The 20931-nt window shown below is 36.1% G+C and overlaps 1 protein-coding gene across 4 annotated transcripts in view; it reads right to left on the bottom strand.

Annotated features, from left to right (window-relative positions):
• Window positions 1-20931, bottom strand: part of Rassf (Ras association family member) — a 171859-nt gene that overhangs the window by 97588 nt on the left and 53340 nt on the right. For all 4 annotated transcript variants that reach the window (XR_016193599.1, XR_016193600.1, XM_089239619.1 and 1 more), the window contains one exon: window positions 19413-19549. Coding sequence is in view for 2 of the 4 variants with exons in the window: in XM_089239619.1 (XP_089095745.1) it covers window positions 19413-19549 (137 nt within the window). In the remaining 2 variants the exon portion in view is untranslated. The remainder of the gene's footprint in view (window positions 1-19412; window positions 19550-20931) is intronic.

Consider the following 20931-nt stretch of genomic DNA (forward strand, 5'->3'; position numbering starts at 1 on the left):
AAAATGAATGGATGCATTGATGATGAATGATCATGGTACAGAATGGTAGGCGGAGTCAAGCGATTCCATTTACTGGTCCTATAAGGACAGCTTTCCCTATGTGATGTTTTCCTGAAAAAAAGGGGGTTCAAATGTGGAGCTTGGCAGAATCCACATTTTTATGAATTGTATACAGTATTACAAAACACTACATTCAATTATAAATGCAGGATTACCAAAAAAAAACAAAAAAAAAAACGGGAAAAAATCTTCATTCTACACTTTCCTGATGAAAACAAAGTAAGTAAATATCAAATATAGCTTTTATATCAAGTTCATATGCTTTGTATTTTGTGCGAGTTTTCTTTAATGGTAATTTATGAACAATCACCACAATTCAATCTTAGGTAATTTGGAATCCTCTGTAATACTTGTATTCAATAAGGTGTAAGACTCATATTTTTTTAAACGATACATTGATAAATTGAAAAAAGTTTGAGCTAGTGCTCGTTTAAGAAATTAAAGTAAAAAAAGAATATTTATTGCATTCTAGTATCATTTAGGGTGCGAAACAACATGCAGGTGACTCACATCCTGGTCTTAATATGGGGGTAAAAATTAAATCATGTTTTCTCTGTAATGTTTATATTGTTCTGTCTCGCTTTTCTGATGAGTAAGAAACACGACACGTGAACAGTTTACATTTTCAGTTTGAACTATTTCTGTATAGCGGAGATTGGCACCATGTGCTAAATGGGAAATTTTACAAGAGAGCTGTTTAAAGTGTTTTTAAAGTGAATATCTGTTATTTATTGAAATAGGACCAGATGTTCTATACCTATGTGTATAGTATAACAAAAATACAGCAAATTAATCGCGTTATCTCAATATTGACGAAAATGGACACAGTGCCTTTTACATATACACAGTATTTTAATTATGTTATATTAATCCCCTATTTCATGGACCGAACATCTCGTTGTCTAGGTTTTGAAAAACATGATTTTAGAGACTGGTGGTGCTTGCACTGAGAGAGATGCGACAAGTATGTTCATTATCGTTTCAAAAAACACAATTTCCAAGTGATTGGCCTATTGATTCACATGATATTCAACAGTCAATTAACCGAGTAGCATTTTTAAAATTGGCAAGCATTTGACAAGCATTACTGAGCATTTAGTAAGTATTTCTGAAATTACAAATAAGCATTTAATAATTGTATATCAGAAATGTGCGGCGGATGCTGGCCTTATGTTAAGTTCATAAACAAAATGTCATATATTGATGGTTCTTTTTTTCCCGATACAGCGATGTAAACATTCATGTGGTGATTATTCCAAGAAGTACAGAGTATTGTATTAAAACACACACACACACACACACACACGTACCACAATAAAAAAAATATACTTAATGAAATATAGAAACAAAGGACCACAATAAAATATATTACATACATATATTGCTCATTTTATTTTTAATTTTAATAAAAATATTAATTACCACTCAGGTAAATCCCATATTAATACGTATTTTGAATCAGTTTAATATAATAAATTTGATTATTCAGACGTGTGGAATTGAAATTTAGGAAAATTGTCTGGAAAATAATGAACATACAAAGTTTTGGAAACCATGATGCATTTTGTGGTACATTTTTAGTCACTGATTTTAAATGTGGCTCATTTTTGACTATCATGCAAAAAATTTTCACCAAAATTGATTTTGGTATAACAGGAGAAAATATGTATTATTCTAACCTTTTATAAATACTAAATTAACTTTTCAAAGAATTTTTTACATAATATTACTGTATGTATTATTATATTTTTTTATTATGTAGTTTTGAATATAAAAGTAGCATAGGGAAAAGAACAAAAATGAAAGGAACAAAAGCACTCTAATTAATAAGAATTTTGTTGTTTCTAAGTATTTATTGAAATACTAATTGAATTTGAAAATCTAAAGAAAGTTGGGAGAAAAAAAGAAGCAAAAACTAATAGACATTGCTTCTTTCCCAAATTTTCACAGATTTTAGAATTCAGAGATATCTTTGCTAATATTGCACTTAAAAAAGTGTAAATTTCTTCGTTGGCGTCAGAAGAGACAGGGCAACAACCTTTTAATTCGGTTTTTGGGCACAGGTTGTTCATATAAAAAGTTAATTTTTTATTTTATTTTAATAACTATACAATCCCTTGAAACATGAATGACGTAGCTGAAATTCGTGACTTTGCACATTTACATTCCGCAAGAATGACTTCAATACCTGTGACTGTTTTCTTGATATTCCCATTTTGAAAACCGTCAGGCGATTGTGGGACACTCTGCACATTAAGTAATGCAAGCATTGAAATCACATGAGTGCACAAACCACTGGTGGCCCAGTCTAGAATTTTAATCGGTCCACGAAACAATTTCGAAAAAGTATTTCATTATTTTAAAATACACTTGAGGATATGCGGTTAAAGATAATATGTATAGATATTATGTAATGCATTATTGATTTTGTTGCTAGACTATAACCAAGTATGCAGAAAGTATTTTGGCACCATTGATTGGTGATGACATACTTTTGTATTCAAATGTATGATTCAATACACCATGAATTCCAATTAAATTTATCAGTGTTTTTCATCGATGTGTAGACGCCTGTGGGCCAGAGATTGAGCATCACCCCCCCCCCTCCCGTTATATGGCAATCATTATAGATCAGAATAGGATATGAACACAGGACAGAAAAGTAAAATTTAGGCGCAACTTCACTCATGTCCATAAATTAAGGATAATTCAGAATCACAAGGAAATTGAAATCTAAAGTACAAATTTCACCTGTAGAATTATCACACACATCTGCAAGAATGAAATGCAAATTTCAGGAAGCCACCAGATGATGCCGATAGTACGTCACAATGATGAGAGTGCAAGAGGGGGTATATAAGGAATGGTGGCAAAGAAGTGAAATTGTTCACAAGAGTTCTGTAAGGCGCTCAGTGCCATAAGCGAATAGTTATGACACAGAGGAAGCATGTGGATGATTTTTTACGTGGTAGAATTATCGGCCGCCTGGAATGTGGGCGTACTCAGATGGAAGTATCCGAGGAACTTGGAATTGCCCAAAGTGTCATCTCTAGGCTTTGGCAACGATTCCAAGATAACGGAAATGTCAGTAGACGTTACAGTACAGGTCGCCCCCGAGTTACAACGCCGAATGAAGACCGGTATTTGGCAGTAACTGTCAAAAGAAGCAGACGGAGCACAGCATCCGACCTGTCTCGTCAGCTATCTGCAGCCACGGGTACTTCACCTAACACCAGCTGCGGTCATATTGATATATTGCAATTTACTGCGATTAATGAGTTGGGTTGGAAAAGAAGGCACCATCTATTGGTGATCTCCTCAAGCTCATTACGGAAAATATCTTATATACCATTATATACCATATTTTAACATGTATAAAGAACCAATTTTTGCCAAAAATTAGAGGGGTTTCTTATGCAAAGTGCTATAGATATATCTTTTCAACTTTTTCAAGTTTTAAGCCCAAAAAATCAGGGGGGGGGGATCCTTATACAAGTTAAAATATGACACATTCATCTCCCAGTTCAAACCTGGGACCTGATGGCAACCTTTACGGTGGTAGACGAGAATCGTACCACCACGCTAGTCAGGTGCTATACAAGATAACTGGCAACTTTCAGTCACCTCAATGCTTTCTTGTTAGAATTATATTATAGAATCATTACATTGTAAACAGTTAGAACCTTAAAGACAATTTTTTTAAACCCCAGATTTGCTAATGCAGAGGATGACCCTTGCATCATCTTAATTAATGAGGAGTGAGTGAATGAATATGGTTTTGAAATCTTAAATGTTCTTTGGTAAATTAGGCAGTGTTATGTGCTCAAGAGGCGCTACCATTCATGCTCCAAATGGGAAGTGAGAAACTGATGATGAATCAATATAAACAAATGATTTAAAAAAAAAATTTATGGGTATGATTCCTGCTGGCTTCTTGTTATACTCAGAAAAAAATCGTTGCAAAATGGAAGATAATTTGAAAGAAGCAACATGTACTTTGCAGTATTGAAACTACTTTCCAACAGAGATCTCTATTTTTCAAGGTCATGCGATAGCGTGACTATGGAAGATGGGAGGAGGGGAAGTGGTGCTGAGTATTTATTTATTTATTTATTTATTTATACAATATTGTTGGCCCTTGGGCCTATACAAGAGGATGCGATTGAGAATGACAAAGATATTGTTTGATGTTGGATAAAAAACTAGTGATAGAGGGAGATTCAACAATAGAGCTTGGGAGTTTGTTCCATTCACCAATGGTATGAGGAAAGAAGCTGTATTTAAAGCAGTCAGTGGAAGCAAAAATAGGTTTTATTTTAAGGGAATGGTCGAGTCTTCTAGAGATGTAGGATGGTTTGGCTAAGATACCAGAAGTATCCATGTTGAACTGACCATGGAAAATTTTATAAAGCAATGTTAATCGAGAGATGAAACGAAGAGTAGAGAGAGGGAGGAGATGAAGTTCATTTTTAAGTTCGGACACAGAAATGAAAGATGACCAGCAGTCGTGAACAAATCGGGCGGATTTATTTTGAATAGATTCAAGTTTGTCTATATTACTGGAGGTGTAAGGGTCCCAGATTTCAGCGGCGTAGGAGAGGACGGGGGATATATAAGTTTGGTAACAGAGAAGTCTGATATCCCGAGTAGAGTGTTTAAGATTGCGGCGGAGGAAGAAAAGTTTGTTAAGACACTTCTGGTAAATGTAGTCGATGTGTTTGTTCCAACGTAGGTCGGCTGAAATAATGACACCAAGGTATTTGATATGTGAAACTTGGGATAACGGTAAATGATTGATGGAGTAGGAGTATTCAAGAGGAAGAAGTTTACGGGTAACTTTCATGTGAACCGTTTTTGAGATATTCATTGGCATTTGCCATACGGAACACCAGTCTGCGATGGAAGCCAGGTTATGTTGGAGAAGTTCTTGATCAGATTGATGGAGAATGATACGGTAAATTACACAGTCATCAGCAAAAAGTCTAGTGGTGCAGTTGAGGGATTGAGGAAGGTCATTGATATAAATTAGGAAAAGTAACGGGGAGAGGACCGATCCTTGAGGGGTCCCAGACTTTACGGAGGCGGATGACGAGTTATGATCATTAAAATGAACAAACTGAGGAATAAAACACTTTCTTCTCAGAAAGAATAATTTCGCTGCATGCAGGAACAAAATTTTTTGGAGTCTTTTTCCCAAATTCCGGGCACAATGGGGCAAAATTGGCTATTTGGCACAGAAAAATACAAAAATATACTATTGGAGTTGGATGATGCAAGATGTTAATTTTGGTGCAGTGCGGTAAAATTGATGTAGAGGTCCCACCCCTGGTTATGCAACAGAGAAATCCTGGCAGCTGAAGAAATCAAGGGCATGGTAATAGCTTCTACCCATTTCGAAGCTGCATCTATAAGCATATAGCTTTCCAATGGACCAGCATGATCAATATAAATTCTCTTCCATGGAACTTGGGTCACTGACCAAGGAACATGTTTGGCAGGAGGCATGAATGTATTTTCTAGACATGACACACAAGCAAACCAGCAAATCAGGGCCGGACAAATCTATTGCCTGCCATGGCAGGGGTATATAAACATTCTACAGAGGAATGCACTTTTTTCAACCACATGCCAGACATGGGCACATAAAAAAAACCAAAAAATTAAAACACTTTCATGTTTTTATTATGATTATTGGCATGATGCTGCTTCTCCAGCATCCCTTCCTTGTGACATTTGAAATAAAGATTTGACACAAGAAGGACTGATACTGGTCAAAATGACCAGAGGTTGTTTTTCACTATAGAATCTTGATTTTCATGAGTTTTATTATGTTTGAATGTATAGTTGAACCCGGTTATAGCACCCCTGATGTCACGCTAAACCAGCTTAGTGCCAGAAATTTTCAGTGTGGACGAATCTTATATTTCCAGGGCGCGGTAGCCCAGGTCGATAAGATACTTGCCTGAAGTACCAAAGGATGTTTAGAGTTGTCATGAGTTTGATACCCGGTTCGTCCTCGTCAAAAACTTTCCTGACATAAGGGTACAACAGAAACGGCGACATGACCAGAGAACAAGATTGCTACCGCAGGGAGTCCCCCATCGAGGGGTTAGCGCACCAACTTCTTGATGAGTATAAAAAACAAGCCTGCCATTTGGAATCAGCAATAAATGGTATGTCCCGTCTAATTAGCCTTCGCGTGCAGAAAATGACTGTGGTGCGACAGAAATGATCAAAACCAGGGGCGTTGGAAGTATTTTCAACCCGTGGGTGCTCACACCGATGTACGGAGGGGGGGGGGGGTGTCCCCCTTCTCTGAAGGATATAAAAAATTGAAAATTTATTTGTACAAAAAAAATTGATTTTTTTCCTGTTTATATTTTTGTAGAAACACTGTATAACAGTGGTTCTCAACCAGTGCTCCGTGGAGCCCTTATGGATCCATATGCACTTCTCAAAAGCTCGCGGTTGCTCCAGGGCAATAAAACAAATCGGTGAATCTGATAAATAGAAAGAGGCTTGTGTACGGTGCTCTGTCATGGAAATAATGTACTAAAAACAGCTCGCATCACAAAAACAGTTGGGAGCCGCTGCTGTGTATATTTTGGGCAGAGTGAGCCAAAAGAAAATTTTCATCCATGCGAAACATTGATTCAGCGTTCCTTTGGCACATCAGTAAAGAGACTCCGCAAATGTTTTCTCAGCTAGATAAAATGTATAGTTTTATCGTATATTTGTTTTCCGCATATTTATATTTAGTATATTTGTCCCACCGCTGTCATTTTCTGCACACAAGGGCTAATTAGACCGATTCCAAATGGCAGCCTTTTTTATACTCACAGAGAGACTGGTGCATTTCGGTGCGGGACTTCTCCAGTAGAAATCTTTTTCTGTGGTCGTTTCTGTTATTCCCCCTGTGTCAGGAATGTTTCTGACAAGGACGAATTGGGTATCGAACTCATGACACCTCTAACGATCCTTATATGGTAATTTAGGAAAGTTACTGCGCCCAATCTAACAGAAATTAGTTTTCTCCGAGAATCATCAGTCCAATATAGTTTTACAGATAGAGTTTCACAGTCGAACATTTTTTTCTTCTAAAAATACGAAAGAGATCTGGGCGATTAGCCTAGGTAAGTTTTCTTTCTTTCTATTTTTGGTTTTTTGTTTAGTCATAACGAGCACACTGATATTCGTCTGTCAGTGACATTTTAGAGTGGGTTGGTTTAAATGGTGATTGTTATGGCTGGAAGGGGCAATGGCAGGTATTGTTTGGTATGCTGGCAAGTTCCGCCAAATAAAAGACAACACGCGCAGATGATAGCGGGGTGGGAAGAAGCGCTGAGAAAATAGCTAACTATATGTTTGACCATGAAAGGACAAAATATAGTTTAACAAAACAGCATAACAAAACAGTTCCCATCGGGATTAGGAATTTTGTCTTTTTTTCACAAACATTGAAATGGAAAGTCATTGTGAATGGAAGAACGACAAGATTTCTATTCGTTTGAGGAAGGGGTATTTCTGTATTCTACGGACCCTTTGTGGTGGTCGCAGTTACCCCTTTATAGGATAATATTCAGTATATAATAAAAGAAAAGAGTAAATTGCTTCCTCATCCAAACTCACTGACACCCCACCCGAAATCCTTCCAAAGAACCAAAATGCCAACCCAAAAGAATGTTCGAGCTCATGCGATCGTGCACATGGCTACCTTTAACTCGTTACTCGCAAGCACCGCTGTGCTCTTTGAAGTATCCAGAGTCCTCGACGCTCATGTCCGACTTTCATACGATCACTTGATCAACGGCCCAAGTAAATACTTTGTACAAATCGCGTTGAAGGACTGAAATCATCCCGATTTCAAGCATGGGAACGTCACACTTGCCGTAAGGGTGTTCTTTTTTTCTTTTTTTTTTGATGATGGGTACAGGCAGTTCTCACGACTAGAAAAAGGTTGAACATTCCTGTTTTAGAGTGAGTATCTAAAAATCGTAGCCTCTCCATGAAAAGGAGAGAGGGCTAACAGGGCTCCAGCCCTGAGAGAGTTCCTATTTTTGTATTTTTTTATAATACAAATTTGTTTTAGAGCTGCTTGTGTAAAAATTTGGACTTGGGCTAAGGCCGTCATTTCAAATTTTTCAGGGGGGGGGGGGAGGCAAAGCACATGTACTCAATGCAGGTATATATATATATGCCATTTTTAGTGTATTTTCAAAAGCCAGGGGGGCGGGCCCCCAACCCCTCCTCCAAATGAAGGGCCTGCCTTGGGCTCTTCGAAAAATCTCAGCCTGGGGACCTGGCTTCAGGATATGGGATGCTGAAAGTACCTCCCCTTTTCAAGCAATTGCTGTTCATGTACCCCCATGTGGGTTTTCAGATTTTCAGATCAGAATTTTTAAGGACATCTTTCAAATACATATATAGTATGGGAAAAAAATTACACCTTTGGCTGACTTTTTGGCCTCCAATGGGCAGGGGGGGGCATGTTTATATTAAAACTTTCAGGAAACTTCTCCTCGGTTGGAATGTACACCATTTATCATTCACTTTTTAATTATACCTGAAGGGAAAAAATCTAACGATTTGGTATTGTTAAAACTATTGTATACATTGGCTACAGCTCGTTATCATAGATTTTTTAGCTCGTAGATAGATAGCTCGTTCAAAATTTTTTCTCTTATCCTTTTTCTTTACGCATCGTTTCCTGGCTCCGTCTTTTTTCCCTTCATGAATTTTAGAAACATCAAATATATCCCTATGTACACTAGCACCTTTCCTTAAATACTGTGACAAACAAATTGATAATTACAGTTCTATTATCACGTTAAATATATTTCTACCAGGGGGCAGCTCGTCATGAAGGCGAGAAGGAGCCCCCCCACCCCCACTTTCCTAGAGCCATCAGTTTAATGCCCTGAAACGTCTAAATGATAATTCAATGTATTTGAGTGTGGATGACATAAAGCATGACAAAAAAATAATAATAATTAAAAACACAGAAAATGTAGTTTTACTGCAGCGTATGAACAGCCAATAATTCATTTGTTACGCAAAACTGTTTCCTGCATTACATTTGTATTCCAGGAAAATATAAAAAATACTGTATATATATATATAACATTCAAATGACTGAAAATAGACTTGATTTTGTGCGACAAGGTTTATGTGGATATAGATGTTATGTAGCAATAATTTTTTTCACAAATTATCTAATAAATTAATTAGAACAAATTCATTATCAAAGTTAATTAAAAGAATAATGTTTTTGAAAACTGACCTTCTCTCTGTATCTAACAATGAATATTTGATTTGGCAACCCTCCCCCCAATCCTAAAAAAAATTTCCTGTCAGGAGCTGCCACTGAATTCTACCTCGGAAATACTGTATAGCGGCACCCTGCCCTGACCTATCTCACGGCACATTTCTTCAGGAATCACTGCTCTACTCTGCACTGTTTAATTTCCAAAGTCAAAAATATCGCTTCAAATGAAATCATGGCTCCAGAAGCGCACGCAGGAAAGGGACAAAGACGGCCCTGGCTCTTCCTCGGGTGATCAGAAAAATAGATGGTTTAAAAATTCGAAGAAAAATATCTGTAATATTTTATTTAAATTCCTTCATCTTGAAATGCTAATTTTTTAACGTTAGTAACACAAGATTTTCTGTAAGATATTCCCTGTATCCCCCCGCCATGGCCTCCCACATGCTGCAGCAGGATTCCCAGACCAGACTTTTCATGGCCCCTGCAAAGAGAATTTGTTGTAAGGTGAAAAACTGAGCTCCCCTAGAAACTACTCTCTAGGAGGCTTTGGCTGGAGCCCTGTCAGCCCCGAATTCGGGGGAGCCATGATTCTCTTCACTCCCCAAGTAAATTCAAGTAATCAACTAAATTGCATGCTATTGCGATTCAGTTCTGAGAATCTGTCAGACCAGACATGTCCCGGGCTCTGTCTCTTCAGGGATATGAGCCCTTTGACTGTGTGGGCCATGCTGGGAAGTTCTGAGCATCTAGCAAGGACGTTTTAACAAATATTTTTCTTACGTAATACAAGCGAAAAGACTAACTACTATGCTGACGCAATGCTTGTTCCACAAAATAGGAAGTTTAGTTTTTATTTTGCACTAAACACAGTATTTACATTTGGGGGGGGTAGGCACGAAAAATCCAGGCCTGGGATTCAGTGAAAGAAACAAACCTGGAGCGGCTTGATACCAAGGTGTGGGGTCCCAGCATCAAGGGTGGCTCCTGACTAAACTGTCAATAGTGTGAGACGTAGTTTTGGCTCTCTTCTGGAGTATAAGTTGTAAAATGACCTTGAGAACCCATCACTGTATTTTTGAGCGATATAAAAAATGCTTACAAAAAATTATCTCTCTCCTACGAATCATTTACAGTTTGAATTTTATTGATACATACGTGCTGGAACTTAGTGGCTGAGACTGTTTCAGCTCCTTCCCCCAAATAAATTTTGTGAGGGAGCCGAGCGACAACAATAATTAATGAATATAAAATGCAACACAACGTTTGCCCCTTCCCCAGTGTACGGGCTCGGGACCAGACGATTGGCACCTTCAGTTCTGTGCTCTAATTTTTTTTTCTTTCTCTGAACTGTTCTAGAAGGCCGCGGAGAAACAATGGCTAGGAAAAAGAGGGTTGACAAAACTTCGAGAACCACTTGATACTGTATAAATGGAATTATTGCTTACCTAGTTGCTTCAAAAAGATGGTCCAAACACCCAGAAGAAGTCTTATCTTTAACAGTTTAAAGGAAATGAACGGCATAAATGTCGAAGCCACTCTGTCAAGATCACATAAGCGAATTACCCCATATATCCGCCGGTATCAGTCACAAACAAGGAGACAAATTTTTCTAAAAAAAAAACAGCATTCTCTTCGAGCATTCACTTGGTCCTCTGAAAACATGTGTGTGTCTGGATCTACCCGTCAATGCAGAATTTCATTTATTGTAATAAAACACGCTTTTACCCTTGAGGCAAAGGAGGGACGCCTGCTAAGACACAATCTAGAAAAAAAAGGATGTATGCTCTTTCTTTCTCTACGAAAATACCCTTTGTAGGTGCTTGACCATGCAATTAACTACTGGACACGTATAGATATAACAAACCCACAGAATAAGACTAGTATAGGGTGAAAAAAAAATTTTTTGTTAGTTTTTTTTACGAAAGCAAGCAGTAAATGGTTTCCGTTCTAAACTGTGGGTGCTCAAGCAGCCATAGCACCCCTGGGCTCCGATAACACTGCTAAAACATATGGTGTTTCCCATCCCTTAGGCAAAAACCGGGAATCTTTGACAGCAAAAATTGTGAGAAGAAGGGTGGGCCCTCTGTGTCTTCCTTTATCGGTGCCTTTAAAGGCTATATCAGTTGTTTTGAAACCAGAGGTTTCAGCAAGATTCAAGGCGCATCATGTTCGGTATTTGCGAAAAAAATGAAAAATCTATGCAGAGATTTTTATTTCTGAATAAATTCTGTGGGTGCTCTGCCCCATTCTACAAGAGAGTGTGGGTGCTCGAGCACCCACAGCACCCCCGGCTCCGACGCCACTGATCAAAACTATCTTATATTTTGAATCATTGATCATTTTTGCCGCACCACGGTCAGTTTCTGCACACGAGGGCTAATTAGACCGGGACCTACTTATATTTCTAGGCCTTAAATATATAAAACAGTGATTCAATATAATGCCAAACTCTTTATAGCGCCAAATTTTTGTGAAATAAGTGGTGGTGTTATATCAGGGTTTGGCTGTAAATATGAGTGTAGGTAAGCAATCAAATATTAATTACCAAATTTTTTCAATTCAAATTACATAACTCAATTTTATTTTAAATTCCTTATTACATATGATAAAAAATATTTATGTTCTAAACCAGTGTTTCCCCAAGTGAGCAATATCACCCCCGAGGGGCAATGGAATGGTTCAGGGATTAAGGTGATAGAAGCTATGGGTAAAACATGGGATCCTATCGGTTCACTTCAGTTGGGAGGTGATGAGAGAAAAAATTTCTGAAAAAGGGGGTGATGGAACAAAAAGTTTAGGAACTTATTTTGCAAACGTATTTGCGCATTGCACACATTTTCTATTTTTCTATTTTTTACATTATAAATGCACTTTCTGTTCATAGATTTTTTTACCCAATAGAATGTACCACTTGTTTTGCTGTCTTATGGAATGATCTGGCATCACTGTCTTTTTTCCTAGTAGTAGTGCTTGTTGTTGTGAGTAAAATTCTGATTTCTGAACAAATAAGGTTCTGTAAGCTTTTTTTTTTGGTAATTTCAACAAGAAGTAAATTAATTTTCCCAGTTTATTTTATTTTTTCTACAAATTGACTAAGCATTTCTTGAACCGATTGTTGTAAAAAACACTCACTAACAAATAAATGATATTCACAAGAAATGCTTTCTGATCAAAACTATATTTCGTTTCATTGTAAAACTCAATGTTTCTTGGAATTTTTTTTCACTTTGAGAATATGCATTTCAACATTTCAATGCATTGAACTTGGTGTAGAAGAGTTTTTCTTTTCCTTAACCCTAAATACAAAATGCAACATCTTTATGTGTAAGAGCATCAAACGTGTTTCATATAAAGAGGGTCCTTGTTGAATTTTCCATGAAATGCGGTTAATCTTTCATTATTAAACCTGCCAAGATTTGTTTTATTTTGGTCGCATTTTTACTATGTTTTAGATAAGATTCAGTGATTTACATTACTACATTTTTGGGCAAACTGACATTTTTTTATTTCATCATTAGTCGGTCAGTAAGAATGCTTTCAATTAGCTGAAGCTATAACATCAAAATTATATGAAATTTTATGCTATGATTTCATGAAATATTTGCTGTCTATGCAATTAACAGGGTCTATAAAATTACCAATCAGATTGACTGATAATGGTCCTTCTGAGTAAAACTAAAAATATATTTCAACAGACTTTTTTCAAAAACTAATGATATTTAGACAGCATAATGTTTCAGTACTTCTAAGAAAAGTCATGAAATTTATGCATTCCAAACAATCTAGTTCATTGTGAAAACAGAGCAAAAAGATCAAAAATGTTCAAATGACCGGCTTGGTCATTTTAGTGTTACAAGACTAAAATTTTATGTTACTAAAATTACCACAAGGCCAGGATGAGTCGTTTAGCGACTCACCAAAATAACTGTATGGGTGTGTAATTACAGCGTGTCCAGAAAGCTTAATGGAGGCAGGAGCAGATTAAATTAAATGAAATGTAAAATGCGCATATTTTTTGGACACTAGTTTGTTTCTATAGCCAGATGAGAAGAAAAAGGCTTGGATAAAAACTTCCTGGACATGCTGTATAACAAGTTTGTTGACAGTAGCTCCTAAATAGTTGTTATTTAGGAACTATTCTAGTTATCACTTAATTTCCAGCTAGGATTTTATTAGGCAGTTTCAATGGATTACTCATAGGATAATATCTTTAAACGCTTTCAGTACTGACGGTATTTTAAAGTACCACCAACTTTTTTAACCCCCATAACATCCCTTGCATATGTTTTTTTGGGTGTTGGTATTTTGAAGTATAAAAACTGTACAACTATTTTAAGATTACCAGATGACAGTACAAGGATGGGGCTGTTAGTTTTTCAAATATGTTAATTAATAAAATTAAATTAGATGCTTTGCCTCTGTAAAAGTGTAATGAAGCAAAACACTGCTTTTACAAAATGTTTCCTAACAAATGCATAAAGAAATTATGGCTTTCTTTGTGGTAAAATAAATATTCATTATTATTCCACATATTTGAATTGGTATTTTTTATTTTCATTGCAAGTGCATAGAGCTGATGAAACTTTCAAGTACCAAGCTAATTAAATCATTGTGTAGGACAAAAATAGGACATTTTACCAAAAAGTAGGTGAAGTAGGACAAGTGGAAGCCCTCTTTCCATAGCATTGAGGGTATCGCCCATAGCTCCGTAGAAACTACAGGCAATCTGTAGCAGTTGGAAACTCTCCATTTCGCAACTTTGAGTTCGTGAGATTTCCAAGAGCATCAAATGCCCATTTAACCCATAATAACGTGATATTAGGAATCAAAAGTTTTATATTGTATTTCAGCTAACACAAACCACCTAGTTTAGAAGTAGTTAGATTAAGCAACCTAGAAGTTTCACTTTTATTGTGCAAGATTCTCAGTATTTTTCTTTTTTGAAGAAAATTATGCGAATAACAATTACATGAAGCCGTTTCGTGTATTATTTTTAACAATGATAAATCATTTTTACAATGAAATAAATAAATCCAATAATATTTAGTCATATTTTATGGGCATGCAAAATACTTATTTGAGCATGTATTATTTTTAGCCACATATGTAATTTTTTAGAGATTTGTCCTGCCCTGGAGTGAACATGAGACTTCATGTTGTGATGATCGCACTCACACACTCTATCTCTCTCTAAACGTGAACCAACACGTTTTGAGTTTTTTTCATCGCAGGAATTCTATGCATTTTTCTTGTACTGAGATATGTACAAGATTGCGCAACATAATCACATCACCTGAGACCGACCTGAAAAGTCAATTTTTTAAAAACGTGCCTCTGAGCCAACCAGCGCTCTTGTTGGTTGTCAGGTGATCATACTCAACCAATCAGGAGAGATTTAAATCGATATAGAGTTAGTACTGACCATGTTTTTCGAGAGAGAGTGATGAGAGTTTCATGGGGTGAGTCACGTGTTAAAATGTGAACACTCTCTCTTGGTAATCTAAAAAAAACTCTGACGATGTCTTCCAGGGTTACCTTAAGCTACAGGGCAGATCGGCAGTGAAAGGAGGTGATGGGTGAGTTAACCAATTTTCATTCTTGATTATTATGCGACCTTTTTCTGTATAAATCCTTGTGTATTGTGAGAGTGCCCTTGTTCATTTATATTCTATATTCAGTTTTGTGTAATGTACCACGATTAGGGATAAGCACGAATAAAATTAACTTGTAATTCTCTAAGTGAAAGTGAAGTATCATTATTTTCGCAATGTCCCTTCAATATTTCAGTGCCATATATGTCACATGTAATTCTACGATAAAGCCATGCAAGCATGTAACGTAGAGTACTGATATTTCATTATTATTAATATACGTCTTGATAAACGCACGACAATGCCATTATCAATTGTTGGCCACCACACACTTGACCCTGACATAGTATTGACTGCTGACATTCCTTCATGGCTATTATGAAGTTCATCTAAGATGAATCTCTTGAAACGCAAAGGTATAAAAACTCTAGCTCTACATATTATCACACCTCAGACCAGGTGCGTAAGCAGCATCAATCTTTGGAGAGGGCACAAAAATTTTCTTTGAGAAATTCAGTTGCCATTCTTCAAAAAGCATTTAAATTAACAGAAATTTGTTAATATAGCATATAAAAAAAGTATATTTTCTATCCATATTTCAATTTTTTCACCAAAATATTTTTCCTCATTTCTTTTGGGCTTGGGGGGGGGGGGGCACAGATCCTGAGCACCCTCCCTGCATACTCCTCTGCCTTAGACCAAAGAGAGTTGATGCCGGTTAAGCCAAAATGGATATAACTCTTCCCTGACAGTCTTTGGCCAGCCACACTGGATATATTTTTTGACTTTAACCAAAATAGTATCTTCATTGTTTGCAGGCAGCGATTCAGCAAGAAGTTATTTTATTTATTTATTTATTTATTTTTTTGAAGCCGAGCACAACTCAGGTCTATCGCCATGGGCAATTTACTACCTAGTGAAGCAAGAAGTTAACAGACTGTCATTAAACTGTCTTCGTAGCAATACCATATGAGTTGGCATGGGTTCTTCAATACTTTTGGTACCCATAGGTAGGCGGCTCAATACATCTGCATGACCCAGTCCAAGTGCAAACATTTCATTATGTTTTAGCGACAACACTTCCATTGTGCTAGGTACTGACTTAATGTGGCTTATGCTATCAGTCGACTGTGCAAGAAATGACCATAGACCCAAAGGCTCTATCTAATTTTGACCTGTGAAGCTTACAGAGCCATCCTTTACCACTAGCAGAAGTAACTTCACAATATCCAATTTTTACACAGTGACCTTTATTTGCATCACACCCAGTATATTTATTGGTGCCCGAGTGGCATGGTGGTAAGATGCTCGTCTACCATCGTGAAGGTTGTTGTCAGGGTCCCTGGTTCGAACCCAAGGGAGGATATAGATAAGATATTTTTCCAAACGAACTCGAGGAGACCACCAATAGACGGCACCCCTTCACTTCCAACTCATCTCACTAATGGCAGTAAATTGCAATATAGCGATATGGCCAGAGTTGGTGTTTGGTGAATTAGTATATTTATTGGATGGTTTTCAAATGACTGAAGTCAAGTTTTAGTTTTTTCCAGCCTCGGAAAAACTTCCATATATCTACGATACACCACCATTGGAATCAACAAGAACGGCACTCCAGAGTCGACGTCCATGTTGATTTCTTTTCTTTCAATGAGGCAACACACCAAAAACAGTGGAGGAGCCTGTCCCACAGGATAAAGATGAAGCAAACTGCAATTCCTGACAAAATCAATAGAACACAGTCTCTCTCCAGATGACTCTGCTTGCAACTTGTTGACTATCAGGGTGCTATTTTTCCATTTAAATCAATATACCCTTGCAATGTGCCAATTTTCTTGCAACTAAAGCAAGTTATGCTTTGGAACCAGCAGAGAGAGAGAGAGAGATATTACACAAATGTTGCAAGTCGCCACAACAATAACAGTTTTTGCTTTCTAGTGAAACATGTGTCAATATTGTCACGTGATGACGAAACTTCAGATCCATGGCTCATTTGTTTCTTTCTTAGAGACCTTCACATCTGTATCTTGTGGACATCTGTCATTGCTTGTTTCCATAAGTCAACCTCATCTCTTTTCACAGCTTCCATCGAAACTGCTATTTCCGATGCATGAGTGAGCAATAAATTAGCCTCGGACAGCAACTTCTGCTGTATAGATTCACCTTGTATACCAAAATGATACGTTCTTGGAGAATGACATCCGACATCACTCTGAAATTGCAGAACTCTGCCAGGCCTTGTAATTCGGCTATGTTTAACAATGACTTACTTGTCTTAACTTGGCCATTGAACTTGAACCTTTTGATGATCTTGGACAGTACTGGGTTGAAGTGCTAATTCAATAATTGAATCATTGTCCAACGTGTTCAATGTCAGCGATTCCAGAAAAATTAAATTTTGAAACAGTCCATATGCTAATGCACCAATGACTGTCAGGAAGATTGCTCATTTCTGATCATTGTTTTTGACACTGTTTGCTATGAAAAACTGCTGCAAAGTTTCTATGTACTGAGTCCATGATTCAAGTGAGGGGTCAAAAGTACTAGTGTTGCCGAAACTCATTATGAGGAAGGAAACCTAAGCAGATCAGCAGGTTATCGAATGGGAGAGAAAAAAAACTTATAACATGGAGAAATACGACATCCAGATCGATGATGTTAAGTATGATAAAAAATGCTAATTACTATATTTATTAGCACATAAACAGAAAAGACGGTTACACAACACAATGGATACAGCTGCAGTCACCATGTTGACTAACATATTATTATGAGTCATTTTCATGAAATTGACTTTTGGTCATTTTTCGAAAAAATTGTTAAAAATAAATGTCAACCAAAAAATCAAAAAAATTCTTAGGGATCCTTCTTTACTTGCTAATAAATGAAATATATATAGTCAGCAGCAAATTCGGCCAAAATTCATGAAAAAATATGATTTAAGTTTAATAATGTTAAGAGATAGGCAAATCTAATGTAGCATTTTGCCTATTTCAGCACTAATTTGATATTTATGCTTTACACTCGCAACATGTTCCATTGATTTTGATTTCTGATCTTCATTTTTGACTAGCACTGATACTCTGAAGTTTTTCTTTTTTTCTGTTAACTGCATTTTTATTTTTTTATTTGTATTTCTCACTCTTTGTTAATTTCATAGAGAGAACAGATTTCTAATTTGTCTCTATCTTTCTAGAGCATGAGAGGCACTCTCAAAGCAAAGGCTTCACGTGAAACATAACTACAGCTTGATGTTGTAACCAAATTTCTGGATATTTTTATTCTTTCCACCCCTCCCCACAACTTATGATTAAACAGTCCTTCTGGTTACCTAATGCCAAGAGAAAAACATTTTTATATGTTTTGCAACACTATTAAAAAACTATGCATGTTGAAAATATGTGCCTTTTAAAATAATAGAAGTCTCTAAACTGAAACATGAGGTAAAGTGAAAATAATTTTAAAGTATATATTTCTCACAAAAAAAAAGAAAAAAAAAGCTAAGAAAAAGACATTTAATAGAAATATTCGCCTCTTTTTTTCCTGAATAAATCTAATTTATGAATTAATTTAAAATTCTAGATTTGAAAGGAAGTTCAAGTGATGGCTACATTCTTCTTAACTCTTTCAACACAAAATTTGATAAATGGGAACTGGTGTCGTAGGATTTGAACCAATGTTTTCCAAATGTCACAAATAAAAAATAAAAGCTGGAGAAAAATTTCATTTGGCTATAAATCAGATTAAAAATATTTAAAATCATAAAAAAGATGAAATATGAAAGTATACTCATTCTAAAAATATATATTATTGAAAAAAATATACTTTTGTTTTAAGATAGAGGTATTTTAAAATTTAAAAAATGAGGACATTCCCTTAAGAAATGAAAATTTTTTCAAGCAAATTTTAAAAATCTATTGGTGAAAAATTATACAGTAGCAACATGTCTGAAAGAGGAATATAAATAGAAAGTGACAGAATACCATCTCTCAGGCCCACTTCCAACCACGATATATTGACAAATGGAGAAAAGACTATTGCTTCAATAAATTCATACATATTAGAAATTACAATTTGAATCCCCCTGTGTAAATGTCATTCACGTACATCATCCTTGTTATCAATATTGTGACTTTGTGATGAGAGTCAGCTAATGTGAGTTGCCCTGTAGTTGCTCTGACCTCCCAAAATGGCTCCTGATGTACACGTCTCCTGGATCAGCGATAGTGCCTTTTAGGTTCATTGGTGCCAGACTTTAATCATTTCCATGATTCTTAATATTATTAATATTGAAAAAATCCATATGTGAAGGCACGTAGACATTTTCAAAAATAAAATTTAAAAATAATAAATGACAATCGTTTTGTATTAAATTAAGAAATTTGCTGTTACAAAATAATCAACTTCTTTACAATTCACACACTGTCATTTAATTTTTTTTAATGTTACAAAATAAAGCGGGAAAAAAAATAGAAATAAAACTTTAAATATATTACCTAGGAACTAGAGTACTTTGCCTATTCTCAATTTTTCCAAAGCTTGTGTGAGCTTCTACTTGTGATCCATGACCGAAAAGAGTTGGACCAAATAAAACACTGTAGCAGGGTATATAACAGTATGGCACACCTTTGTGCTGAAAAACCAATCAAGAAAATATTATTCATTAGAATACTAGAATACATAATCATAATATTGATAAATTTTTTTGGGTTTCAAAAAAAAAAAAAAAAAAAGGAATTTGTAAAACTTTTAAACCAAGTCTATGTTCAACTTGAAAACACTTATGTTTAACCAGTCATCTGGCTACAGCAGAATAGGATGTTGTGTCAATTTTTGGTCGAATGATTTTGAAAACTAATTAGTAATTATTTCAATTATTTTTTTGGTTGATGATTTAAAAACACAGTTAGGAACACGATGTGTGTGTGTGTGAAGTCAATTTCAATGTATTCATAAAAAATCTTAATCAGGAAAATATATATTTTATTAGCTTCAAACTTTTAAAAAAGGGAAAAAGGAGAAATTAATTGGCCAGTATGCCTGGTTAACTAACACCAATACTTTTGATGCAATGACCAACAAGACTAAATGGTAAGACGCTCAATTTTAATTCCTCATTTCCTTTTCTCGCATGTGTTTATATATATATTTTTGTTATACATAAATACAGGAGAGTATTAATAATCTAAAGTGTAAGGAGCCAAGACATCCCCAGATTACTGAACACTCAAATTATATGAAAAACAATTGAAAATGGGCAAGATGTGAGTTTGAACGCAATTAGGTTTGGCTTGTACCAAGAGAGACTGGGCTTGACAAATTGGAAAAATGTTAAGCACTGTAGTGGGGGAAAGATCAAAACACAGCAAGACCATGCTGGTAACTGACTAGAATTTATTACATGATTAAGATTATAGGTTAATAACTGATTAAAACAATATTGGGTGTATAATTAATTAAGTTTAACAGTTAAGCAGAATTAATAGCAGTAGTAGTGATCACATTCGACTCGCAACAATATATATGCTTCAAGGTGGGCGTGGTAGTAGCCATGCACACTCGTTTTTGATATGCAGGTTAGTTGGGAGTGTTGCTAGATCAAAATACCCCTTCCCCCTATGTGACAAAGTCCTTTAACCACTTTGGATGGACGATTGTCTTTTTTGGGTCTCTCACTTGACACAGTCACTATAGGAGGGTCTGGAACCACTGGATCAGGAGCTGTCTTGACATTCTCTGCAGGTATGACAGGTTCAGGAACATAAGCTTGAGAAGTAGCTGATTTTTTTTCAGGCATTGTCGATTCTTCTGTTGGATTTCCATTTGAAAATTCCACGGCAGATGCACGCTGCAACATCTGGTCTACATGTTGCCTGACCAGATTGCTGTCCTCAGTAACTGCACAGTACAACACGGGACTTGTTGGTTCTGACACAGTTGCAGGAACCTACTTTGAACCGTCCATAATTTCGTACAAACACTGGTTTATCTGCAACAAAGGCTTGCAAAAAACGA

The sequence above is a fragment of the Pholcus phalangioides genome, unplaced genomic scaffold, assembly GCF_987345545.1.
Source record: "Pholcus phalangioides strain wild (caught in Gottingen) unplaced genomic scaffold, Ppha-v1.0 ptg000011l_1, whole genome shotgun sequence".
In the NCBI taxonomy this organism is placed as follows: domain Eukaryota; kingdom Metazoa; phylum Arthropoda; class Arachnida; order Araneae; family Pholcidae; genus Pholcus; species Pholcus phalangioides.